Source organism: Guyanagaster necrorhizus (genome assembly GCF_019112545.1).
Source record: "Guyanagaster necrorhizus MCA 3950 unplaced genomic scaffold BT62scaffold_34, whole genome shotgun sequence".
Classification (NCBI taxonomy): Eukaryota; Fungi; Basidiomycota; class Agaricomycetes; order Agaricales; family Physalacriaceae; genus Guyanagaster; species Guyanagaster necrorhizus.
This window is the reverse complement of record NW_025064913.1, coordinates 418751-443579: the sequence shown is the minus strand read 5'-3', so window position 1 is coordinate 443579 and position 24829 is coordinate 418751. Positions and strand designations below refer to the sequence as shown.

General features: G+C 47.8%; 15 protein-coding genes across 15 annotated transcripts; 6 read left to right on the top strand and 9 right to left on the bottom strand.

The window, feature by feature from the left end:
- Window positions 1-150: 150 nt before the first annotated feature.
- Window positions 151-949, top strand: BT62DRAFT_936779 (uncharacterized protein; the record flags this gene model as incomplete). The annotated part of the gene is made up of 2 exons (XM_043187184.1): window positions 151-581; window positions 654-949. A coding segment is annotated over exon 1 (299 nt), but the record flags the coding sequence as incomplete, so codon positions are not given.
- On the bottom strand, window positions 692-1212 carry BT62DRAFT_468927 (uncharacterized protein). The gene has a single exon (XM_043181046.1). It carries the CDS (start codon window positions 1092-1094, stop codon window positions 819-821), a length of 276 nt encoding a protein of 91 aa, XP_043035393.1. The 5' UTR covers window positions 1095-1212; the 3' UTR covers window positions 692-818.
- A 3545-nt stretch (window positions 1213-4757) lies between these two features.
- Window positions 4758-5363, bottom strand: BT62DRAFT_936776 (uncharacterized protein; the record flags this gene model as incomplete). The annotated part of the gene is made up of 2 exons (XM_043187183.1): window positions 5204-5363; window positions 4758-5153 (listed from the first exon to the last, which is right to left on the bottom strand). A coding segment is annotated over exon 2 (230 nt), but the record flags the coding sequence as incomplete, so codon positions are not given.
- Window positions 5364-5901: 538 nt separating this feature from the next.
- Window positions 5902-6429, bottom strand: BT62DRAFT_468590 (uncharacterized protein). The gene is made up of 3 exons (XM_043181041.1): window positions 6290-6429; window positions 6122-6220; window positions 5902-6070 (listed from the first exon to the last, which is right to left on the bottom strand). The coding sequence occupies exons 1-3, from the start codon at window positions 6340-6342 to the stop codon at window positions 5998-6000; spliced, it is 225 nt and encodes a 74-aa protein (XP_043035391.1). The 5' UTR covers window positions 6343-6429; the 3' UTR covers window positions 5902-5997.
- Window positions 6120-7242, bottom strand: BT62DRAFT_468708 (uncharacterized protein). The gene has a single exon (XM_043181045.1). It carries the CDS (start codon window positions 7083-7085, stop codon window positions 6492-6494), a length of 594 nt encoding a protein of 197 aa, XP_043035390.1. The 5' UTR covers window positions 7086-7242; the 3' UTR covers window positions 6120-6491.
- BT62DRAFT_468630 (uncharacterized protein) lies at window positions 7196-7912 on the top strand. The gene is made up of 2 exons (XM_043181042.1): window positions 7196-7682; window positions 7733-7912. The coding sequence occupies exons 1-2, from the start codon at window positions 7399-7401 to the stop codon at window positions 7791-7793; spliced, it is 345 nt and encodes a 114-aa protein (XP_043035389.1). The 5' UTR covers window positions 7196-7398; the 3' UTR covers window positions 7794-7912.
- Window positions 7913-10488: 2576 nt separating this feature from the next.
- Window positions 10489-11438, bottom strand: BT62DRAFT_468655 (uncharacterized protein). The gene is made up of 3 exons (XM_043181044.1): window positions 11277-11438; window positions 10965-11207; window positions 10489-10905 (listed from the first exon to the last, which is right to left on the bottom strand). The coding sequence occupies exons 2-3, from the start codon at window positions 11205-11207 to the stop codon at window positions 10531-10533; spliced, it is 618 nt and encodes a 205-aa protein (XP_043035388.1). The 5' UTR covers window positions 11277-11438; the 3' UTR covers window positions 10489-10530.
- Window positions 11439-12276, bottom strand: BT62DRAFT_468654 (uncharacterized protein). The gene is made up of 3 exons (XM_043181043.1): window positions 12189-12276; window positions 11818-12140; window positions 11439-11665 (listed from the first exon to the last, which is right to left on the bottom strand). The coding sequence occupies exons 1-3, from the start codon at window positions 12237-12239 to the stop codon at window positions 11602-11604; spliced, it is 438 nt and encodes a 145-aa protein (XP_043035387.1). The 5' UTR covers window positions 12240-12276; the 3' UTR covers window positions 11439-11601.
- Window positions 12277-12310: 34 nt separating this feature from the next.
- Window positions 12311-12980, top strand: BT62DRAFT_936766 (uncharacterized protein). Its single transcript, XM_043187182.1, has 2 exons — window positions 12311-12561; window positions 12626-12980. Exons 1-2 carry the CDS (start codon window positions 12458-12460, stop codon window positions 12792-12794), a joined length of 273 nt encoding a protein of 90 aa, XP_043035386.1. The 5' UTR covers window positions 12311-12457; the 3' UTR covers window positions 12795-12980.
- A 1087-nt stretch (window positions 12981-14067) lies between these two features.
- BT62DRAFT_468541 (uncharacterized protein) lies at window positions 14068-15001 on the top strand. The gene is made up of 3 exons (XM_043181040.1): window positions 14068-14512; window positions 14569-14700; window positions 14752-15001. Exons 1-3 carry the CDS (start codon window positions 14393-14395, stop codon window positions 14911-14913), a joined length of 414 nt encoding a protein of 137 aa, XP_043035385.1. The 5' UTR covers window positions 14068-14392; the 3' UTR covers window positions 14914-15001.
- A 745-nt stretch (window positions 15002-15746) lies between these two features.
- On the top strand, window positions 15747-16041 carry BT62DRAFT_1011215 (uncharacterized protein; the record flags this gene model as incomplete). Its single annotated transcript, XM_043177759.1, has 2 exons — window positions 15747-15857; window positions 15889-16041. The coding sequence occupies 2 exons, from the start codon at window positions 15747-15749 to the stop codon at window positions 16039-16041; spliced, it is 264 nt and encodes an 87-aa protein (XP_043035384.1).
- Window positions 16042-18263: 2222 nt separating this feature from the next.
- Window positions 18264-19122, bottom strand: BT62DRAFT_1011212 (uncharacterized protein; the record flags this gene model as incomplete). Its single annotated transcript, XM_043177758.1, has 2 exons — window positions 18264-18740; window positions 18931-19122. The coding sequence occupies 2 exons, from the start codon at window positions 19120-19122 to the stop codon at window positions 18264-18266; spliced, it is 669 nt and encodes a 222-aa protein (XP_043035383.1).
- Window positions 19123-20277: 1155 nt separating this feature from the next.
- BT62DRAFT_468509 (uncharacterized protein) lies at window positions 20278-20887 on the bottom strand. Its single transcript, XM_043181039.1, has 3 exons — window positions 20865-20887; window positions 20503-20813; window positions 20278-20451 (listed from the first exon to the last, which is right to left on the bottom strand). Exons 2-3 carry the CDS (start codon window positions 20733-20735, stop codon window positions 20373-20375), a joined length of 312 nt encoding a protein of 103 aa, XP_043035382.1. The 5' UTR covers window positions 20736-20813; window positions 20865-20887; the 3' UTR covers window positions 20278-20372.
- On the bottom strand, window positions 20694-21430 carry BT62DRAFT_468349 (uncharacterized protein). Its single transcript, XM_043181038.1, has 3 exons — window positions 21402-21430; window positions 20865-21356; window positions 20694-20813 (listed from the first exon to the last, which is right to left on the bottom strand). Exon 2 carries the CDS (start codon window positions 21331-21333, stop codon window positions 20974-20976), a length of 360 nt encoding a protein of 119 aa, XP_043035381.1. The 5' UTR covers window positions 21334-21356; window positions 21402-21430; the 3' UTR covers window positions 20694-20813; window positions 20865-20973.
- Window positions 21431-21580: 150 nt separating this feature from the next.
- Window positions 21581-22925, top strand: BT62DRAFT_1011209 (uncharacterized protein; the record flags this gene model as incomplete). Its single annotated transcript, XM_043177757.1, has 5 exons — window positions 21581-21691; window positions 21782-22024; window positions 22193-22316; window positions 22386-22526; window positions 22573-22925. 5 exons carry the CDS (start codon window positions 21581-21583, stop codon window positions 22923-22925), a joined length of 972 nt encoding a protein of 323 aa, XP_043035380.1.
- Window positions 22926-24829: the final 1904 nt, after the last annotated feature.

Genomic DNA, 24829 nt, shown 5'->3' with positions numbered 1-24829 from the left:
ACCGCGTTTCTGCTTATCGCTACGCTGTGTGAGGTCTACGTTATAGCTAACAGCATAATCTATTAGGTGCTACAAACGCGCGTCACTTTCTTAGACCGTTGTCTTCAGGCTTCATGATTTGTAATTAGAATGGCCACAAAGAATTGAAAATCAACCTACCGGCTTACAACATGAACTCGCCTCGCAACATGGAGAACTGGGATGTACCGGTATCTGAGGGTTGAGGCTGGACACACACGCTGGTGAGCCACGATTGTCTATATGGAAGAGTCGCCACTGCTCGCCACATCGCTGATAGACGCCTTCGGTTTCGGAGACGTTATAGCTTTGAGGGATAGGACCCAGCTAAAAGAGCACGGTGCGATGCTGTTTGCCTGTGAACGAGAGATTTTGGCAAGTGCATCATTCACTGGTACAGAAACTAGGGAACTCAGTGGTAGCAAGGACAATCATCTGACGGTCACCGAACAGGTTATGGCCTGGAGGAGCAGGGTTGATGTTATACCGAGCCACGTCTATCTATCCTTTCGATTCACACCGCCATACGCTCTCAACATTGAATGATGATCCATATGTTCCAGGTAGGCTCCAGACAACACGCCGACCCTCGATGGCCATGTCTGGGAGAGATAGTACCTGCTGACCGTCCTTGGCAGGCAGCGCTACGACGATTGAAGGCCTCAGAGCAACGAACACCACCTGAGGGGCCAGTCGTCATAGCTATGATTTCTATTCAGTTCTTCATGGTAAATATCTTATCAAGGCGGTTCGACACCATTATCATTGTGTCGAGCAGATCTTGAAAAGATATCATCATCTCATCGCTTAGTATTAGGACCACGGTCCAAGAGCGGTGTTTTCCATTGGCAGCTGTAGGGCGCGTTGAGGTCATTCTCAACTATGGTGGGAATTGTCTGCCGTTGTGGAAGGGAGGGAAATGGAGGAGAGGGTAATATGGCATCAGAGTCTTGGCCTTCCTTGCTCCCGACATCCATGAATAATTTCATCCCCATCAAAAATAACACGCTAATATCCATTGTGCCTCTCTCCAGACTCCGATGGCGTTGAAGAGCTGGTATGATTTTCCGTGACATACTGGCTTTGTTCTTGACCGGCGAAAATCTTGCAGACCCGCCTCTTTCACTTTGGCGAGTTTGTTGGTGAGATGACCCATAATAATACCCTTCATTTGCAGAAAATGAACTCAGTACGTCGTGGTGTCAATCTCCACTCAGCTAGAAAAGCATTATATTTTAACAGAAGAATATAAATAAGGTCTATGAACGAGCGTGAGTAAGTAAGTATCAGACACGGTAAGGTATATGTACCTCAGTCAGGCACAGCGAAGGTGAAACGACTGAGGTACCTGGGTAACGACGGCTGGACTAGATAGCGATCGAGAAAGGACAGGAGGTAAGTATATATATAGTAAGATTGAAGAAAAGATAATGGGTATCCGATATGGATATCCTGCAACATTATATAGACTCGACAATGATGGTTGTCGAAGGTACCTGTGTAACCACCACGAAAGCTGCAGCTGGTGATACGAAGGATCGAGCAAGATCATCTGTGAGGCGATTTCCCCCTGTGCATCTTTTCGTCCGGTCATTTTTCACAGCTTCATTTCTCCAGGTCTCATGTCTCTCAGCATCTGACAGCCAAAATTCACGGCAGACAGGCCGCAGTTACCCCCCCCATCATCCTCACCAGCTGCACACGCGTGCTGGGCTTGCCATTGACGATGCATGAGTAGGCGTATAGCATCTTCGGAAACGAAGCTAACATCTTTTCCCGGAATCAGAGGGCTCCGTATATGCGCTTTCAAATACAAGCCGGAACACCTACGCCATGAATTCTCCCTAGCTATGGCCCTGCTCTACACTTGATGTACTTATCACTTCGACTAAACGAGGAGACAATATACCAAAGCTAAATAAAGAATTGAAACGTCCAGTGCTTTTACAGCATGCAAACGAGAGCCAAATGCGGGTCCGGGCTCTGATACGTACGGGAAAAGTTGTCAACGTAGAGAGAACAGCCAGACGTGACGGAGGCGCATGTGGTAATCAACACTACCTTCAAAGTCTGAAGAATAATTCACAGTCAAGACTCGACGACATGGAAAAATATCGCGTCGTGGTTGCCTTTGGAAGAGTCTGCGCATGAACCAAGTGGATACGATAACCGTGTTCTGGTGAATCTGGTCTTCAGATTTAGGAAAAGAAAAGTTACCCACACCTAATACGGCGCATGGACCTTCTCAGATTCGAACTGGAGTCATTCAGTATGTAACGAAACGACTATGCCAAAAGGTCCCTTGTTAGTACACCGCTCCTATAAAATTTGTTGTCGATAATGTGATCTCTATGTATAAGAGACTGTCAATAAGGACTTTACAAGAAATGAATGACTTTTGTCTTTCTCCCCATATCGATTGCTCGGAATATTTTGGCGAGTTCTCCCTCCGTGAGGAAAGAGACAGATCGACCGGACTGTTACAGAGAAGATACCGATTGGATTAATACAACACAGAGTCAAACACGAACGGCAAAGCGCGTTTTGTCAGAGTCCCCTGTACGAAGTCGCAACTGATTGATAGTAAGTACAACGTTCGCATTGAACAGCAGTGCACGGAAGGTAAGGGATCCTTTTCAATAACGGTGGAATCTCTTCACAGAGCAAATGTCGCTTCACGGCTGTCTTTGAAAGAATCTGCAGGAAAACCGAGTGGTTATTCGACGCGCTTTCCTACAGCAGTTTCTCACACGGCTTGAAGTTCTCCGGGAATCTCCCTCACTTCCAAGTGGAAATGTCTTTCCACTCCGAGTTCACTCTCCTCCCCAACCATACGCTGCGTCCGCGAAACACGGTTCGCTACCAATAACAAAGTCACCCTCGAACCACTCGCTTACCTTCCAAAAATTCTCCTTTGCCGCTCTCCGCGCCTCCACCTCAGTCCTGCGTAGCCTCTCTTTCAAGAAGTACACCGCTGTACAGGTTAATCATGCTGGGACTATAAGGAGTACAGTCCAGCTTAGGTTATGTACATATAGCAGTACAGGCGAGACTTACTAAGTAGCGGGAATGAGTCATCCAGCGGCTATGATCTCCACAGAGGATGTACGGTTCGTGGGCGCTCGTATTGATATCACTGGAGTAAAGGCATGAAGCAAATCCACAGGACCTACAAGATACAACCATGGCCTGGCAACTCAGAAGCTAATGCACGAAAGGGTGGAAAGGTGTGGACGTTCCGACAGATTTTTTTTTTTTCCCAAACGGACTCGTCAATGATACCTGGCGACGAGACCACGAGCGGAACGGGGAAGAAGTGATGAGGTAGAGACTGATGACAATGGGTAGAGCCAACTGTACGCACAGAGTGTCTGTGTTGGTAGTGTACCGGCACAAGGTCGATGGTGGATGCTGAAGCGAGAGCGGTGTCGGCTTTTTCCCGATCTCGTTTTCTCTTCCACCGTATCGATACAATGTGCCCGCGTCAATGTTTCGCCCCTATACGGATCCTTTCAAGACTACCATGGTTACAGGAGAATACCTCAATGAATCTCTCGCAGTCATCAGAGTAGCGACCTGCGGATTGTCATTGCGAGTGGCAGAACAAGCCTGTCTGTGCGCCATGGAGTGATCTCAGGCTGTATGTTTTCATGGTCATTGTTCTGTGTGTCCGCAAGCCAATTTTCTCGACGTGTCGACCCTGTTCTTCAACGCTGGGATATTATGTGAAGACCTTCGACAAAATCTGTCAATATCATGGCTCGAAGCAGAGCCCAGACTCTGGATTGGTGCGGGTCCTGGAAGAGTCATGGTCATGGGCACCGTATGTTTTCTTCGCTGAGGGAATCAGTCTGTCAATTCACGCTATGTAGGACACAGGTATTCCGTCGCAGAGGAAAGTAGCTCCGCTTTTCTGAAATACATACCGTTCCGACTTTTGCACTGGAAGGCTATTGAGTGGAAGCTTGTGTGACGACGTGCACTATCTTGTTTTGCATCTTGAATAGACGTACGAATGTAGACCAGTCAACCATCTGTGTAGTGGAGAGATTATCCTGGAATCCACGCGTCAAGGGTACGCGTCACTCACGTGGTCATGCCAGAACATCAAATTAATTTCCTTTTTTCTTTTATTTCTGTCAGTGTCTCTTCTACCACACACCTGCATCTGCATGTCCTCTACATTTCCCATGGATATGATAAAATTGCTGTACTTGGCATATACGTCTTATTGGAGCGTACAGAGACGCACCTCTTGAGCATGAAGGACCAAATAGGGCTCTCGGACCTCAATATGGAACGTCACGTAAGCTGTATAGAAGCGCATCTGAAGAGAATAGAAAGGAACGGCGATAATTTACAGGGTAGTATCGAAAGACCTGGACTCGCGCTTTGATTCAAAGTTGAACACGGAGATGTTAACGGAGGGCATCAACGACACGATCAGGGAAAGATTTTTGACGAGCTGCGTATGTCGTCTCTTTGCGCGATAACTTCGATGCCCTCCATAGCAACGCAGACAGACACCTCGATTAATCAAATGCGAGATCAGCCCTCCTTCTCCAGGCAGGTACCAGTATACGCCGCCCCAGGAAATTCTTCTACCGAGGAACAACGTTTCTCCGCGACCACGAAGAAATGGTATAGCTCAGGTGGTTGAGATAAGGGCCTCGATGTTGGTATGGATGCAGCACTTTCTGGCGACGACCATGTCAAATAGTATCGAAAGATACGAGGCGGCAAAATGCCAAGACCGAGTCATGTAAGTACATTCTGGAAACGAAAGAATAGTCACGCCTCCGCCCACTGGTCAGGCGTCTTTGCCTGTTTGTTTTTCAGAGATCTTCGCCTCTGGTTGGAGGTGAGAAGTGTGGGAGACCGTCGTGCACCAGAGGCCTGCCTTGAATATGAGATTCGCGATCTGGGAGGAGGATATGGTACGCACGCTTTCCTTCGAATCATGTACTGAGGCCGTAAGACTCGTCACGTAATGCACTGGAATTTTCCCCCAACTTGATATAGAACCTAGCCCCCCAGTACGCGCGAGGAGGAAAGGAGTCCTCATTACACCGAAACAAAATTCGCCTCGATATCGAACAATAATCCTTCCGTTCTATTGAGGTGCCCCACCTTGCCTGTATTAGTCATGAGATTCGTCGACTGTTAGGGTGAAATGATGACGCACCCGTGCCTATTGAACGTGGGTTCTTGCCGCTGTTATGAGGCGGGAGGAATTCATTGCACTCACGTGTGACCAGCTGCGCTACGCTAACAGGACATCGAAGAGCGCAAACGGTGGTGGTGCAGTCCTTCGAGACAATATGCGGGCAGCCAGGATGGTATCTATATCATCTATGAGAATCGTTGCTCTCCGCATTGGGCAGAATATTCACCTTGCATCCGTTAGGCAAAAACCTCGATTGCTGAACTGCAGAGGGCAGCGTAGAGGGTCATCGACCCGGTGGGGGTGAGCGCGGGCCAAAAAGATGATAAGCTTCAACGAGTTCCTTCCAACATCAGGACAAAGCCATAGGATACGACATTGAACGAAGCCCGAGTGTGACAATAGTTGGTATCGTTGGCAATGTCTTTCGGGTAGTATCAGGAGTTCGTCGTGCCTGCGTCGTCCGTGAGATTCATCCTATAGAACTAAAGGTAACGCACCGGATATACATTCACAAGACATTTCGTTGCTCTGCGTAAATTAAAACCAAAGATTTCTGCGGACACCGTTTAGATACCTAACGGAAGAAAGAAAACAAATTGAACACGTACCTTGGTCCATTGCGGTGGACATGTAAAGCGAGGTTGATGCTGCGCCACAGAATTAGACTAGGTCCGTCATGGGGGTTCGTTTGACCAGCTAATAATTGGGGTTCGAAGACCAGTAAAAGGGAAGAGCATTAAGACCAACTCTTAGCAAAATCTTGAGAAGAGGACGGCTCTATCTATGTTAGTTATCCCGGTGGCAAGTCACAGTCAAAGACAAGTGAGGTAAATCGACCACAGGCAGAATTTATCATACTTGCACCAAGCAATGATTGACGTCAAACTAAAAGAGAGCGCTCAATCCGAGAACTTGATAGGAAAAAGAAAGACGTACCCGCTGTGGTTTACCAGCTGTCTGAAAACAAAACAAAGGCTCATGTCTTCAGGGCTCGTGATTTGTAATTTGTACAACGACCGTGAATCGAAAGTCAACCTGCCATATTCCAATATGTACATGGAGGATTCGGAGGCGCCAGTGTCTGAGATATGGGACTGGACGTACATTCTTGTGAGCCACGACCGCATACACGGAGGAGTAACTATTGATCGCCACATCGCAGCTCAGTGTCTTTGGGTTTGAAAACACTGTAGCTTTTAGGGAAAGGGCCATGGAGACTCCGCTAAATGAGCGGGATAAGATCCTGTTTGCTTGTGAAGGAGAGATTTTGGTGAGCACTCATTCACTGGTACAGAAACTAGGAAACTCATTGGTAGCAGGATAACCATTTGAAGGTCGTTGAAAAGTTATGGCCTGGAGGAACGAGATTGATACCGTAACGAGTGACACGCCACCTATCCATCCATTCGATGTGCACAGGCATACACTCTCGATCTCGAATGATAATCCATATGTTCCGGGCGAGGCTCCAGATGATGCGCCGATCCTCGACCCTAACGTCTGGGTGAGATGGTACCTGCTCCGTGGCAAGCAGCGCAACGATGATAGGAAGGCGTCGGAGGAACGAATGCCACTCTGGCGCACCATACACCATGACCCATACGACGAGCCCAACGACTGGGCGGACTTCATGCACGGCAAGAGGGACAAGAAGACCCAGCACCATCGCGCCAGTGGCGATGAGCTTACCCATACCACATACGACAATACGGCATCGGTCGGCCCATCGGGGTTGACAACGACGATGCCAAACCATTCCCGCCCTCTGCCTCAGCTTCATCACGAGCATCAGGCAGATCCACTCTCTCTGACATTGAAGGATCTCTCTCCACCTTGACGACTGGATATCGAAGCTGGCTCGGTCCTCCATGCTGAAACGGCGGTTCAGATATTGATGCATCCATCTATCTGCAGAGGAAGAATTGGGCAAAGCAGCATCCGAGAGTGAAGCAGAGGTAGTAGCTATGCTTTCTATTCAGTTTCTCACAACAATGATAATGGTGTCTCACCGACCTTGATAACTCTAGGATCATGAGCAAGATTCATTGCATCGGTACGCATCGGGTGCACACTCCACGAGCCATCCTTCCAATCGGTAGCAGGCGCACTGGGGTAAGAATTACTGAAGTCGTTCTTGACATGGTAAGGATTGGCAGTGACGAGTTGTACTGTCGTGGTGGAAGGAAGGGAAAAAGGTGAGACGGGAGGTCCGTATGGCGTCACAGTCACGGCCTTCCTTGCTCCCGACGTTCACGAATAATCCCATCCCGCTCAACATTACTGCCTTTGAGGCGCATTGTTCCTCCCCTCCAGACGACGGCGGCGTTGAAGAGCTAGAATGGTTCCTCGCTACATACTGGCTCGAAACCATTCTGGTTTCTGTGGATCCGTCTCCTTCTCCTGGGCCCTTCCATCTTGGTGTTGACGAGAATGCAAAGTGTGAATTTGTAAGCTGGACGACGATAATGTTACCGTTAACCCTTCCTCAAAAAACTCGGTACGTCGTGGTGTAACCACCATTACAATGCTCACTCAAGCTTTCTTCAGGTCTCAAGACCATTCTTTTGGTAGAAAGTGGATGGTTCCTTGCTGGATTAGCTCAGTATAGACTCGGCGGCGATGGTCCATCACAATGTCAGTTGCCGAAGGTATTCGTAATACCAACACGAAGGAACCAGGCTTGATACATATGGAGCCTAAGATCCAACGATACTTCTTCTAGGATTTCGTATCTTGCCGATCTCGATATATGCGCTCGTAACCCGCGTGCGACGTGCCAGATCCAAAGAGCGAAGGTCGAGCAATGAGGAATAGATCACCTGTGAGGCGACTTCCTGGTGCGTCATTCGTCCAGTCATTCTTTACAGCCGATCATGACATGCTTCTCCAGGTCTTCCAACGTTTGACAAAAGAATCCACGGCGGGCGACTGGGCCTCAATCACAGCGTCCAAGTGCCTCCATCATCCTCATCAACCGTACACGCGTGCTCTAATGGACCTGGGGCTATGATGAGCTCACCGTTGATGATGAGTGAGTTGATGTAGCGTCCTTGCAAACAGAACTAACATTTATCCAGGGATTCGCAGGTCGTACCGCTCCGTATATTTGCTTTCAAGCACAACGCATATGCACTATGTTTGTGCCCTGGATTCGGCCGAAGTTTTCCTCATTCCGGACTCTTGAACACTCGCGGGCCCAAACCCCCTCGCATAAATGGCCGGAGTAGGAAGTACCTCCAAGCTCTGCAGACTGACGCAGCCAACTTGGACTTTGGGCTCCTGCCTTTCGGACCACGGACTGGATGTGTGCTTGGTTTTCGTCGGGGACTTGACGATCAATACTCTTTCTCGCATCGTGTTCGCTTGGGCTTTCTGCAATCGGCATTCTGGACAAATCTTAGGTACCCTACCAGGTGGCTTTGAAAGAGTACGTCCCTGTATATCTTGCAACACTGCTACACGTGTGAAGAAAGTCGGAGACCTATTTGGATACGAAGACTTGCTTTCTATCATCTGGCTCGGGCAGCAAGCGCGAAGGCGTATCAATTTCTTTCTATAATTCATGTTCGGAGAGGCTGGGAAGAACCGTATGGGTGCGTTGTCTAACGTCTATTATCCTTTGTTGTTTTTTTTTTCCCTCATAACATTCTCCAGACGGATTCACGAGTCGTCCAGTTCAATGGCTTCGGACCACTTGTATTTCATCGCGTCCAAGTTCTCCTTGACGCTCCGCTATGGGCCATCATCCTCATGCGAATCCGCTGCCTGGCCGCAAAACTTTTGCATCTCATGCATGGAACGTGTCAGGACTTGGCGAAAGAAGCTAGGCGCATAAGTACCGGAGAGCAGAAGTGGATCTGTGTTTACACCCTCTTCTTCCGGCCACCTCAGGGCAGTCAGGATCGATGGCAAGTCTGCGAAGAGGCCTTCGAGGGAGAAACACAGAGGCTGCTTGGACACCAAGTTTTGATTCGGGACGACGGATCGTCGTCGATCGCCTTTTGTCGAGCGACGATGCTATGCCATCAATTTCCCAGGTTGCGATACGCTCATCCATGTCTGCCTTCCTTTGCCCTACGCCGAGGCTATGTATCCAAATACTCGTAGCCAATTCGCAGCAATGAGAAGTAAGTGACAGTAAAACATTTCCGGACACATAGCAGGTAAGTTACCTGACCCGTTGAAATTGTCTTTCAACTCACCGTTTGCATCCAGACTCTAAGACGACGCGAGCATTTGATGAATGACGTCTTTTGCGCATGGTGTCGGGCGAGCAGCATTCCAGGTCTCTCCTCAGCTCTACCACTGCACGGCTTTGACCCAATGAGAAGGTATGTCATGCTCCGCTACTCCTGTGCCAACTCTAATTCTGCTTAGCCATGCCCTTCTCTTCAATACGTAGTCACCGGACACCGGAGCCGACCATTGAGACCAGAAGCCAGCTACGTTCACCCCTGTTTCGTTTGTTGCATCTGCCGCCGTTTGAGGACGACTCGGGGTTGGTGTTTGGCATTTAGGGTTACAGCAGAGAATTTTTCATCCCGTTTCCGTGCGACGGAACACCCTCCTTTTTTAAAAAAACCTTTTGGCACTTGGAACGGCAAGCCTCATTTGACTGTGAGAGGGAGATCACCCTTGTGAATGCCCGTTCGTGTGCTAGAGCATGTTGTCCACTTGGATGGAAAATGCAGGCTGGACTTTTGGGTGACACTCTTAGAACCAATGTTTTGTTCTTTGACTTTTAGCTTTCACTCTGTGCGTGCTAATACTATAAAATTTCAATACGAAGATGTCTCGATGTGATTATACATTTGTACGAAGAACATTGTGAGGCTCCTACGGAGGAAGACTTATGTCATAAACAAATCTTTCTTAAATCCCTCCTCGTCGGTAACCAACACCTGGTCTTGCACTGTTTTGTAGTACACTGCTCAATTCTATGGACAAAAGTCTAGCCTAGGAATGGGCTTAGTGGATTCACCAGATCTCGCCAACCTTTATGGCTGGTACTTTGAACAGCAATTGGAAGTGACGGCCAATGTACCATTCTACAGGCGAGCTTGTTTATGTGTCTTCTAAGATGGAGGCATTAAGTATGATTTCACAAGTAAGCTTTGATGGCTGCACAATAAAGTGGGACACAGATGAATCCCGTCACGAATTCCTCCTAACAACGCAATCCAGCACATACCTTATCACAAGAGCCACTCCCATCAAGAGAGAATTCCTTGGATATCTTGCCATCCTCTAGATGTAAATAAAATTGAGACTTTGCACCGAAAATAAGTCTTATACAGTGTGTATATTCCATAGCGACCTGCTGAAGACATAGCTCATAGTACTACTCATTCTGGTAAAATATATATGAAATGAATAAACTCCCCTTCGATCTTGTCAAGAATTGGGATAGCTTCCATACCATCCCTCATCCCTGGGAGGCGTGGTGGAAGAAATATGTAGATCTGCGAATCAGACTCGAATAGGCAAGGCTGAAGATTGTATATAAAATCCGTATCGACCATCAGCTTGAGCATCTGAAGGGTCAGGTCTCTGCACCCGAATTTCATTAGACAATTCACAATGCGAACACAAATATCCTCCTTGAGAGATTTTTCTTCATCAGCAGTACTGGGAGAACGGGCCGTGGGATCAGTAGATATCGCCGCAATTTCCAGCTGTCTCAGAGAATGCCAATGTTGTACATTCTTCAGCAGTTTTGTCTGTAAATATTCCGTTTGTCAAGTCCCATGAAGGGGATGCAGTTGAACGGAAAACTCACAATGACGTTTTCGTTGTGTTTCACTTGAGCCCTCTGCATATCGATACTGATTGCAATGTGCTCAAGATTGGTGCAGAGTAATAGAGCTTTGAGCATGGGAATATCGAAACACCAGGATCCTGCATATTTGGGTTGAACCACGATACTTGTTAAACTCGACGAGTGTGCTGGAATGATGTGACGGAGAAATAAACGTGTATCGGTTTGGTCATTTCCGGGTGCACTCGGACACAGATGTAACATCTTCAATCCATGATAAGCTCCAAGATAATGCAGGAAAGAATTGGTCAGTGGTATATCGTGTGATCTCACGTAAGGAAGGTGCACATCTGCGTCAAGCAATGCGTTCCAGAACTCATCGGGAACAATAAAGCCAAGTGGCAAGCAGAATTCCGACAAGTTCCGCAAGTGTGGGATAAGGGCAGGAATAGTTGACGGCTCCAGACTGAAGTAATCGCCTTCAAGCACCGCTTCCTGCACAGAGCTATGTGTTCCCTCAGCGAATGCACTGAAGAGAGAGAGCACAGGAAAGTGTGGTGGAGAAGGAGAGTCACGGCGATCGGTAACAACACCGAGTGTGGATAGATTTGGACTGTTTGCGATGATGGCAGGAACATAATCCAAAGAACCATGTCCGCTAATCAACAGGCGGGTCAAACCATGGAATGGTGCGCAAGGAATGTCGTCGTCGATTCCATACGCTGATATCGAAACAAAATGGAGATGAGGACGATCGCTTAGTGAATGAATGATTTGATCCATTATTTCCGAGCCCATCTTTGCTTTTCCGAGCTCTATCCAACTGTATCGCTGAATTGATTTCCAGGGACTCGGGAGGAAATTGACTACTCACTGGAATTCTTGCAAACCTTGCATCTGCAGCACGGCTGCCAAAATAAGTCTCCCCACTCTCTGGGAAAATGTTTTTGCACCCCAAATACCGCTGAATTTAGGCTTGTAGGTGCCGCTGGATGTAAGGAAATACAGAGATCGGATGAATCTGGCCAATCGTCGACCCTGTGAAAGCTCTTTGAGGAAGCGGATTGTATGAGATTTATGTGTTTCAATCTTCGCGAAATCTATATAGAAATGTTCGAAAACAAAAGGCGTGGCAACGTCGCAGAGAGTTCTGCATGTCAGTCGGATTGCTTGACGACTGCTGGTACAAGGATCAGTCTACAAAGAAGAGTTAGGTGCAGTAAAAAGCTCAGGACTTTGGCTTACCGTAATAACAATCTTCTCTAGCAGTTCTGTGGGTAACGCTAGAAGGGACATGGTGGTACTAGGTCAACGTGACGAATGATTTAAGCGCTGTAGGAGCGCGCTTATTCTTATTACTTGGATAGGCAACAACTTCCCCTGGGGCATCCAGTGCCTCAGGGAGTGTCATTCCTTCATCTACACCACCAGTATCTGCTCAGGGGACCGTTATTACTGTCCTCGTCATCATCCTTGTGTTGCTGCCACCATGATATCGCTATCCACCCCTCTCGATGACTTTTTTGCACGACGATGACTTCTGGGGCTTCCAGCGCTCCAGCGACTATCTCCAACAGTACATAGCGACCAGTATGTATGGCAGGGGCTTAGGCTATAAGTAAGTATTTAAGTATTTACCAAAGCCTACACGATATAATACTCAGTCCAATCTGTCTTGATAGAAATCAACGGCGACGCACGACTTTAGCAGAGATGTACCTGCGTCATTTGTTCATCAGTTCCAAGACTGCTATCGCATCAGCCTCCCCCGCTCCCCTCTCTTGTATATTGCATGGTAGCCTGTCCATTATGCCACGTCCCCTTTATTCTGGCAACCGACTGGGCTATTAGAGGTGATTTCCTCCAACAATTTCTCATCATTGCAGGCAGAAAAAAAAGCAAGATAAGAGGAGGAGAAATATTGACAGAAGAATATATGTGAGTATCTCAGTCGGGCACAACGTGGGTGAAGCGACTGTATTGAGTCTACTGTACCTATTGACAGAAGAATATATGTGAGTATCTACGAACGAGTGTAAGTATCATAGTCATAAGCACAGTAGGGATATACATACCTCAGTCGGGCACAACGTGGGTGAAGTGACTGAGGCATACAGATAGGAATGGCTGGACTATATAGGTGATCGGGAAACGACAGGAGGTGTAAGTATATATAAGGCAAATAGAGCGAGTGATCAAAAGTAAGATAAGATGAAACGTACGGATATCCTCCAACAAGAAAGCCACAAAAGAAGGCCTACACATTTGTCGGCGATCGATAAAGTGGAAGGGAAGGGAGGACCCATTTGGATCCATAATTACATGCCAACCGAGCCACGTGCCAGCCACGTAGAGCTGCTGCTTGAATCAACGTTCCTTTTTTCCTTCTGTCACCACCACCATCTTCTGTCACCAATAGGCCACCTTGAATTTGCGTAGTCCAGATAACAACATGCACCTGGCCTTTTTGTGTCTTCAACCAATCTTCGATCGCTATAGTGACAGGTAAATTCGTGGGCTACGGTGTATCATTTGAAATGACAGATGCAGGCTCATCGGAGTCTTCTAGGTCCCTGCCTCGTTCCGAGTCTGCATCCCTGGGACGCGTTCTTTGTTATGAACATCGACTTCAAAGTACCGTTATGCTAGAACTGACATGCATTACAATGACGCCATGAAAAAGTTGACAGGAGTCAACATATGCTCGGTAGTTTCGAGCGCTGTGGAGATGGATGCCTATTTCGGTTTCGGTAAGAGTTATCCTTCTCGTCCTTACGGAATCTGACTGTTATACAGAGAGCTGTCGGAGAATGGCATACTGCGTGGTATCAAGCCCAGCCCAGCCTGTCGGCTCCCCGTTGAAGCAGTAATTGAATCATCCACTCATCCTTCAGTGTGATCAACATGAACGATACACTGACGGCTTGTATGAAGAGGCCGGCTGTGCGAGAGCGAGGAGCCGAGAAGGTGTGGGTAAAGGTCAAAAGAGAACCTTCGGGGATGGTTCAACTATCTTATGTGCTCTTAATGGTGCATGCATGCAGGACTTCATGTTGGAAAGAAAAGGCTATGTGCGTAAACATGTTTTAGACCATGAATCTCGCTCTCAAAGCTGGCTTCTAGAATGTAGTATGGTTCCAAAAGTACATTTCTCATCAGGCGATCCTCTTCTGCCTCGATGCCACCGGCCAGAGGAGATGGATAGGGAATCGCCAAGGAAAAGGATTACGCGCCCCCCCCCAGTTATATCAACCCTTGGCACGTTAGGCTTGCGGTGAAGCTTTTATAACCTACAACGCCAGCAACCTCATTGGGGTAGTCACCCTGATTTCGCTTCTTCGAAGTCTTCCACAATTCTAGGCAGTCAAGGATTTGATCGACCCTGTTCTAAGGGCCAGCATACCATTGTCTCCGTCGTCTCGCTGAAACAACCCCCGCGTTTCCCTTCTATGTACTGCGTGGATTCAATTGGACAGATTTCAGGCACTCCTATGGGTCCTTCAACCAAACCAATCTTGCTGCGTTTGATGATTGGCGATGTGCTTCCTAAAGCCCTTGCATTATTCATGGTGATCGTTTCGTGTTTGTTCAATGAAACGTGTAATTGAACCGTGATTGTGCACAGGACGAGATCAAACTACCCACCTGCCACGTTGTGGCTCTGTCGAAGGGCAGTATCGTGGCGATAGGCCTCGCTGTCTACCACCCAAACAAATTTGCATCACTTTTCCTTGCGTGGCCGCTAGGGTTAGAGGAGGTGTGTTTTTTGAAGTATATTTGCCGTGGCTGAGACTGACAACCCACATAGGCAGCAGATGTAGCTGATGGCCAGCGCGAAATAGTACATAACTGGAAGGACGGTCTCAAGACAGGCCAACCTGACATGGAGGTCCTATCTGACGCGGCCTACGGCACCTTGCAACTGGGTTTCAGTAATAAACTCGATAGCTTAATAAGCGCGTGTGTATAGTGCTCCCTGTTCCGCTTCTTTTAGGCTCGCTGTTATGACAATGCCTTGGGCTCTACAAAAGGGTGCACAAGAGAACTTTGACCAACTCGAGAGAGCCACGGTCAACTTTCTGAACGATCGAAAGGAGTACAGTAATGACGAGCTTTCTCGGATTCGTGTTCCCGTTGGTTCATTGCTTAGGGGATATCGCATACCCTCAAGAACACACGAAAAGGTTCATGTGGCAGCTGAAGGATGCTGCAGTGACAGTCAGCTTGGCCATGATACCGGAGGCTCCACACTTCGGCGTTGTAACACACGGTGATATGTAGGTACAGATTATTGATAATGTACAGCAGGATTGTACGTGCATGTATCATTGGTTTGTAACTGGAAGATTTGCGGCAACGTCGCCGTGATCATTGCACCAGACTCCCTGGTTACGCTAGGACTGGATTTAATCATTCATCTGCCGAGGTAGGCGAATGCTTGGAGATGCTAACGTTCTTGTTGACAGATCTCCGATACAAGCGACCACCTGCCTCGAGCAAACTGTAACGTTCACCGTCAATGTCATCAAATTCCGCATCCCATTGAATAATTTTCTGGAGGAAAGACCTTTGGTGTGCCTTTCCGAGTTTACCGTTGCAGTCGATTCAACGTCTCCAAGCTTGACACAGCCAGCTTGAACGTTATTCCTCCCTTTTTACCAGACCACCGATCGGCTGTGTAACTTACTCCCAGTCATACCCTCATGACTATGTCAGGGTTCCTTCCCAAGAACAACCCTTCACATTATATCATACTCAATAATAGAGATACGACGGAGAAACTTGCGGCAGGAGAACGCCATCATGTTTTTTACCTTTATGGGGCCCGGGCATTTTGCGTGCAATCGGCCTCCGTCGATCAGGCTCACGTCAGAAGGCTTAACAAAAAGAAGTACCGGAGAGAAGCTATCCGACGTAGGGTGACCTGTTCTCTGATATTTGCTAGAGAGTGCAGGTGGCCGTCCTTTATGTCGTCGGGTTCTTTCGCACAGTGGTAATCCCGATTCATGGCCTCGGTTCTTTAAGGTCTCATCGCTACATGCGTGCATTATTTTTGGCAGAATTATCTATCGTTGCGCTTTTATCCCCATTAGAATAGGTGGCCAATTGTCGTTTGTCGGGTCCTTGGGCACAAGTTGTTATCCTAGTTCATGGGTTCCAGTTCGATTCCCAGAGGGTCTACAGCAAATGATGTGCATTCTTTTGGCCGGAATGGTAAGCGGACATTGCGCCTTCTTGTGCTTGTAGCTAATGAATACCTTTCAGAATGTATAGCTGTACACCTCGAAACGACCAGGGATCTTATGCATCCGACGGGCCCCAGCACGCTATTGCCCCAGTGTAAGCATAACTATACGAGGGTCCCTTGGCTCAATTGGAATACGAATCCATGATCTCGGTTCGAATCCGAGGGGTGGTCCATTGTGATCTCGCACATAGTCTGTTTGGTCTACACCTCTTTTATCATAAAACGGTGGCTCTCAGATGCATCTTCTCCTTCAAGAGTAGCAAATGGACAAGGGGCCTTTGGCACAATGGATAATGATCCTCTGCCACATACTTGGTTTGAATCCGAGGAGGCTCATTGGAGGTCCGCATTAAAGTTTTTGCCTCTGAAGCCTCGACAAGGAGAGAAGAACTCTAGGGTTCCTTATGTTCGCTATTTCGCCATTTGAAGACTATCTTCTTCCCGGTTCAGCCGCCGTTCGAGTATAAATAAATTCACACCGCATTCGATACTATCGAGTGTCAATTTCGATGCTTTTTTTCTTCTAGCAGCCGCAATCTTTTCCCGTTTTAGCTTCAATTTTTTTCTATGGTACCTATTAGTGTCCGTTACATTCACATCTACTCATCTGATATGTCGTGCTCCCCAAAATAATCAAGAGTTTTGCAAAGGTGCACCGATCAGACTTGATGTCGACACTTCCTTGCTAAAATTGACTACTTGCATGCTCGGAACCATTCTGCACCAGCTCACGCTCTTCTGAAAAATCTGAAACTTGGCATAATTCAGGTATGAATATATGACATTCAAATCATCTTCTACCTAATTTCCGGGGTAGAATCTTAAATTTGAGGAGACGAGCCACATCAGGCTTTTGGATTGACACTTTCTGGTTTGGGGGGATCTGATCGGTCATTGATAGTAAAGATCCTTTGGCCCAATCGCGACCATCGTATTTCGATCTCCGGGTTCGAATCCAGGAGAGGCCACAAGTTTACAGCTAGGTTTAGTTTTGTGAGGAGACTCGACATCCCCACTATATTTACGAGTGTTGTAGGGACTTTGGTGTAACCGTAATCTATCGGAGATCTTGGTTCGAATCTGAGATCGTCTCTCTGCTCAGGATCTGGTTCATTTTTTTGTCGGTGATCATCAAATAAAGAAAGAGGGCACAAGCGGAACACTACATAGGTAGAGGCATTTCTCGACATTCGTATCTCGTACTTTTCGGGTGTACCAGTGAAGATAGAGTGATTATTGAGACAGTATATCCTTCCAGGTATGAGAGAGGGGTGCAATAACATTGACGACTTCTGTAAGCGAGGGCGTATCCCTCCGTCATGAGCTCCTCTTTACCCGCCAAGGTTGTGCCTAAACAAATGCAATATCCCCCAGCTACATGTTCAGAGTGTGAGATAGAGGGTTTCAGAGACATCGAGTGACGGACTGCGGGTGGGCAAGAGGTCGACTTTATCTCCTTCGGGACGAATGACGACGGAAACCGAAGCATTCTTGCTATGCCCATCAGTCAGTTAAGGCGAGATGCACAGAGTGTGTATCTTCACTCAAGTTACCGACGCAACTGTTCTCCATCGCAGAAGAGCTCGCGTGCGTCCATGCATCAGCCCAGTATAGATAACAACCTTGGTCCTTCCATCGAGTCGCCATGCCAACACCACCACTCACATCCTGCCAGTGGGAACCCAATATGCTCATCGCCCGTAGGAAAGATACAACGTGGTGTGGTATAAAAGACGCTCGTGAGATGGGCAGCCACTGAAGTGACCCCCATTATTGAGATCGATGACAGTGACGGATGGAACGATAATATTGATGCCAGTGTCCGGGATCGTCGTCAAAGGGCGTACCATTGGAGAGTCCTTGTATCATACGTGTTATCGCATATCCCGTAGATTCAGTATATGACGTACCTAGAGGATACCAGCCGTGCCTGGTGTTTTTACGCCCTCAAGCTCGAGCTCAAGGCCACACGCATGAGAACGTAACGGCTGGATTAGTTGTGGCGAAACTCACCCAGTCAGTCGTCCGTATCCACTCTCCACGTCTATCCAGCAGCCTAAAGAAGCGGTTGGTTACCGGTTACGAGGCATCAATAGAACACTATCGAGAGACGTTTTCCTGAGGTGCTCATCGACCGTTCTGGCTGATGACAGATTCAGGACGGACTTGAGTAGATTCTGACTCCATAACCGGTTGGCGAGGAAGTTGGCGTCCAAAATGCTCATAAAAGATTGAGGAGAGAGCAAACAGGATTCCGGTCCGAAGTGTATCGTGACCACGTAGATACCATTTCGCCTCGATCCAGAAAATACAGACGGTAAACTTGGACGCATTGGGTGACCAGGCGTCGAAAGTTTCTCCTTGACAAGGGCAGCAAGCGGGACAAATGAAATTTTGGGACATTTGTATAGCGTCAACCAAGTAAAGCTAGGAGAAACACTAGACCAAGGCCAGACAAATATAGCATTTCTCAGCTTCCTCCGCCAAATGTTCTGGGAAGGAGCCTCCAAGCACTGCAGACTGACGTAGCCAACTCGGACGTTGATCTCCTACCAGGGACCGGCTGTGCGCTTGGTTTTCAATGCGAACTTGTACTCTCTCTCTGGATCTCACCTTCGCTTAGCCTTCAATTGAGCCTCTGAATTCATCTTGGGTACGTATTACACGTTGGCGGACTACTCTTCTGTGTTATTGGGGTGAACACATGAAACAAATCCATAGAACCAAAAGTGAACTTACGAGACGCATTATGTAGCAGATAGGTTGATTATTCTTGGCTAGGTAGACTCGGGAGCAAACACGTGAAAGGGTTGAGTACGGCTGACTTTGTAGGTAGAGCGTCGATCGTGTTTGTGTTCGTGTTTGTACCGGTCGATGGTGGAAGTTGAAGCGAGAAGTAGCGATTCCGGCTGTTGCTGGCGGCTGTGACATAGAAATCGACGGCTTATTGGTCACAATGCCCATCGAATTGTATGGTTTTTTCATAGCCGAGTCGATCGTTGTAGATGCTGGCAGGAGATATTATTATCCGAACGAGGACTATGCAGCCATAAGATTGAGAGACAGAAAGAGAAAAGAAGAAAATGAACGTACATATCTGCAGGTCCCTCCAACTAGCGTGTTACACTGCCCGATAGATATCCACCGCTGCTACACCTGAGAGTAGAGCAAAGCACAGCTCCTGTGAAATCATTCAAGGCGATTTTCGAGTACTTTTCGGTAGCGAGCGGTGGGAGTGATAACAAAAGACGCGCATAGGTCTTCTGGAGCGGGTTTCGCGCCCGCTCTTCAACCAAACGGTCGAAACCTCCATAGAGAAATGCCTCCAACCATTCATCAAGGGTGAAGGCATCACTCAGGTGAAGTCTGCATGATGGTCTTCGTTCTTTAAAAAGGCTTCGATATTGGGATGTATGTAGCACTTTCTTGCGACGATCACTGGCATGTCGGATAGTATCGAGGGGATCCGAGGCAGCAGAAGGTCAAAGTCCCAAGACCAAGTGGTGTAGTAGATTGTAGAAACGGAAGAATGGCCACGCCTCTACTAACCGCTAAGGCATCTTTTCCTCTTCGTTTTTCAAAGGTCTTCATCCCCTTTGATTGGCGGAGAGACGTCTTTGAGATCGTCGCACCCTAGAGGCCAGTCTTGAATGAGATTCGCGGTCTGCGAAGATATAAAACAGTTACGTACCGGCCCCTTTTCCTTCCAACACGCATGTCCCGCATGGACGACGCCATAAGGATCGTCGCGCTACGACATCGAGCAAAACCCAAGCATGGCAATGGGTGATATCGTTGGCAATGTAGAGCCATGAATTCGTCTTTCTTGCATCGTCCATAAGATTCATCCTGCAGAGCCAAAGGTAACGCACCGAGTATGCCTTCGCGAGAGATTTGTTTGCTCCGTGCAAATGAAAGCCAGAAACCCTGCATATACCCTTTAGATACATATCGGAAGAACGGAAACAAATTAAACGTGTACCTTGGTCCATTGCGGCCGACGTGTAAAGCGAGGTTGATGCTGCGCCACAGGATAAGACACTAGGTCGGTAGCGGAGTTTCGCTTGACCAGCTAATAATTAGGGTTCGCGTCCCAGTATGAGAAGACCACGAAGACCGACACTTGGCGAAATATCAAGAAGGAGGACGATCCTATCTGTATTAGATATCCCGGTGGTAAGTCACAGCCAAGGACAAGTGAGGTAAATCGACCACAAGCAGAATTTATCATACTTGCACCAAGCAATGATTGATGTCAAACTAAAAGAGGGCGCTCAATCCGAGAACTCGATGGGAAAAAGAAAGACGTACCCGCTGTGGTTTGCTAGCTGTCTGAAAACAAAACAAGGGCTCATGTCTTCAGGGCTCGTGATTTGTAATCTGTACAACGACCGCGAATCGAAAGTCAACCTGCCAGATTCCAATATGAACTCATCTCGCAACATGGAGGACTCAGAGGTGCCAGTGTCTGAGATTAGGAACTGGACGTACGTTCTTGTGAGCCACGATCGCAAATATGGAGGAGTTTCTACTAATCGCCACATCGCAGATCAGCGTCTTCGGAATGGAAAACACTGTAGCCTTTAGGAATATGGCCATGGGGACTCCGCTAAATGAGCCGGCTAAGATGCTGTTAGCTTGTGAAGGAGAGATTTTGGTGAGCACTCATTCACTGGTACAGAAACTTGGGAACTCATGGGTAGCAGGGAAACCATCTGAGGGTCGTCGAACAGGTGACGGCCTGGAGGAACGAGATTGATATCCTAACGAGCGACACGCCACCTATCCATCCATTCGATGTGCACCGGCGTACACTCTCGATCTCGAATGATGATCCATATATTCCAGGAGAGGCTCCAGACGACGCGCCGACCCTTGACCCTCCTTGGCAAGCCCCGCTATGATGATAGGAAGGCGTCGGAGGAACGAACGCCACTCTGGCGCACCATACACCACGACCCATACAACGAGCCCAATGACTGGGCGGATTTCATGCGTGGCAAGAGGGATGAGAGGAGCCAGAACCATAGCGCCGGTCGCGATGAACACACGAACATTGTATACGACAATACAGCATCCGTCGGCCCATCGGGGTTGACGACGATGATACCAAACCGTTCCCACCCTCCGCCTCAGCTTCATCACCAGCACCAGCTAGAACCAACCTCTCTGACATCAGAGGATAACTCTCCACCATGATCACTAGATACCTGAGCTGGCTCAGTCCTCCTTGCTGAAATGGTTGTTCAGGAGATAATCTTGGTCTAACAACAGGAAGAATTGCAAGCAACATCCAACAGTGAAGCCGAGGTTGTAGCTATCCTTTCTATTCAGTTTCTTGCAATAATGATGATGGTATCGCACCGACCGTTGATAATTCCCTAGGACCATGAGCAAGATTCATTACATCGGTACGTATCGGGTGCACACTCCACGAACCATCCTTCCAATCGGTAGCAGGCGCACTGGGGTAAGAATTACTGAGGTCGTTCTTGACATAGTAAGGAGTGGCAGTGACGAGCTCTGCTGTCGTGGTGGGAAGAAGGGAAGATGATGAGACGACTCGGGAGGTCCGTATGGCGTCACATAGTCACGGCCTTCCTTGCTCCCGACGTTCACGAATAATCCCATCCCGCTCAACATTACTACCTTTGAGGCTCATTGTTCCTCCCCTCCAGACGACGGCGGCGTTGAAGAGCTAGAATGGTTCCTCGCCACATACTGGCTCGAAACCATTCTGGTTTCCGTGGATCCGTCTCCTTCTCCTGGGCCCTTCCATCTTGGCGTTGACGAGAATGCAAAGCGTCAATTTGTTGGCTGGATGACGATAATGGTACCATTAATCATGAAAAAAAAAAGATCCGTGCGTCGTTGTGCAATCTCCATTTCCATCCTCTCTTAAGCTTTCTTCAGGCTTCGAGACAATGCTTTTAGCAGAGAGCTGTAAAGTCCACTATATAGACTCAGCGATGACGGCCCAATGCAATGACAGTTGCCGAAGGTACTTGTGAAGGCCTGGTCATGCGAAGGAACCATAAAAGCCAATGACACTTCCCCTAGGATTTCGGTGTGCGTTCCTAACCCCTGTGCTGGACCCAAAGAGCGGAGATCGAGCAAGACCATCTGTAACGTGATTTCTCGGTGCGTCATTTGTCCAGTCATTCTTTACAGCCTGTCATGACACGTTTCTCTAGGTCTTCCGACGCTGGACAAAACAGAATCCACGGTGGGCGAATATGTCAGTTACAGCGTCCAAATGCTTCCGTCATCCTTATCAACCATACACACGTGCTCTGATGGACTTGGGGCTCTGAAGAGCTCACCGTCGATGACGCGTGAGTTGATGTAGCATCCTTGCAAACAGAACCAACATTCATCCAGGAATTCGCAGGTCGTGCCGCTCCGTATGTGCTTTCAAGTACAACGTTGCGTATGTACCCCGGGTTTGCCCTCGGACGAACGAGAGTCGAAGTTTTCCTCATTCTGGACTCTTGAGCACTCGCGAGCCCCAACTCCCTCGCATAAATAGCCGGAGTAGGAAGTACCTCCAAGCTCTGCAGACTGACGCAGCCAACTTGGACTTTGGGCTCCTGCCTTTCGGACCACGGACTGGATGTGTGCTTGGTTTTCGTCGGGGACTTGGGGATCAATACTCTTTCTCGCATCGTGTTCGCTTGGGCTTTCTGCAATCGGAATTCCGGACAAATCTTAGGTACCCTACCAGGTGGCTTTGAAAGAGTACGCCCTTGTATATCTTGCAAAACTGCTACACGTGCGAAGGAAGTTAAAGACTTATTTGGATACGAAGACTTGCTTTCCATCATCTGGCTCGGGCAGCAAGCGCGAAGGCGTATCAAGTTCTTTCTCTAATTCGCGTTCGGAGAGGCTGGGAGGAATTGTATGGGTTGCGTCATCTAATGTCTATTATTCCTTGTTTTTTTTTCTTCTCATAATATTCTCCAGATACATTCATGAGACGTCCAGTTCAATGGCTTCGAGCCACTGGAACTTACTGTCTTCCCGCTGTTGAGAAAACTGAACTAGCTTTGGTTCATTTGTCGGACCAATGGACGCTGCCCCCATGAGAATCGCTGGTCGTTATCAGAGTGGTCACGTATGACTCTCTAGGTGCGTACTATCTTTCTCCTAGCGCGCGGTCCAATCCTCACGTCTGGATAAGGAGCTGATCACAAACTAGCACGCATTCTTAGTCATCAGTAACTCCAGCGACGACTGATGACAACGAGTGAAAAGAGATAGCGAGATGTGGGATGGTAAATACTGAGATTCTTCTGATGTAGGAAAAGAAAGCACTGCTGATCTCGGATGGACCTTGCCTGTTCGAGAACTAAGATGTGCTTCAATCAGCAAGGACCATTTGGTATAATCGTAATCTGAGTGCCTGATCCTTGGTTCGATTCTGAGGGGTGCCTATAAGGGCTCGTTGAATACTTCCACAATACCTTTTGATGCCTCACTAAAATACAGCTATTCTCAGGTGGCCCTTTCCCTTTGCCATTCATAGACACTGGCCATAGAGTCGAGTTCCCATTGTCTACTCCTTACACTCACTGTTAGTATGGGCCCTTTGGTGCAATTGTAATATCACGATCCTCAGTTCGATTCTGTGGTGGGCCATATACTAAATCCAAATATCTCCGATTTTTTGAAATCCAGATTGCTTGTTACGCTTCAAAAAGGACAGTGACCAGGGCATATTCTCTGAGCCTGCTGAGTTCCTTTTGTCTGGAATACCAGGATTCAGATAGTTGGCTTGAAATGGGATGATTGCAGTCTTTTCAGCACCAGACAATGGCTCTTTGGGACAAATTGTAATGATCCTTGGTTCAAATCCAAGAAGGCACATAAGTTGGGAAAACTTGATCTTGCTTCTTTTGCCTCAAAGTCTGAGTTGATTTTTATTCTTTGAACAAAGGGTAAAGTCACTGGGCAGTGGCCATGAAGAAGCAATGACTATCTTCCAGGAAGATGTCAGGTGATGACCAAACAATAACAATTCCTAAGACTGCCACCAGGGTCTGACTCTAACTGAAGAAAAGAGAAAGGTTTGGGAGATAAGCAAAGAGATATAAAGGGAGGGGGTGTCTTGAGATAAGCATCACAGTGGGAGCCAAAGAGTTTAGTCAGTTGTATTAAACCTTAGCTCAAGACTAGGGTTACAGGGTGTAAACTACTTGCTTAAATGCTGTATGGAAAAGTCTTAGCCCTACAGACACATATGGTTCAGTTCTGTCATGTCTGAAGCATGTCCCAATAGCAATAATACCTTGATGCAGCAGGCACACCATTACCTGTCCAGTATGTGGTCATTGCAGTGATTATTCCTTGTGCTGCTGCTAGTCTGGTGATGACTGTGATGATGTACAGTTTCTTCCATGCATTAATGGCCATTGTCATATGCCAATGAGTAAGGCACAGCACAGTGCAGTCTCCTGGTGGACTCAGTGAGGTTTCTGCATGGCCAAAAGCACTATGTGTTAGGATTTGTAAGCATTACCCCATTCCTAGCCTTTCTTTCACTATGGCTGTAATATTCAGTTGCAGGTGAAGGTAAGAAGTCAGTCTCACATGCAAGTGGCCTTGGGCATGAGTAAAAGAGATGGGAGAAGAATGAACA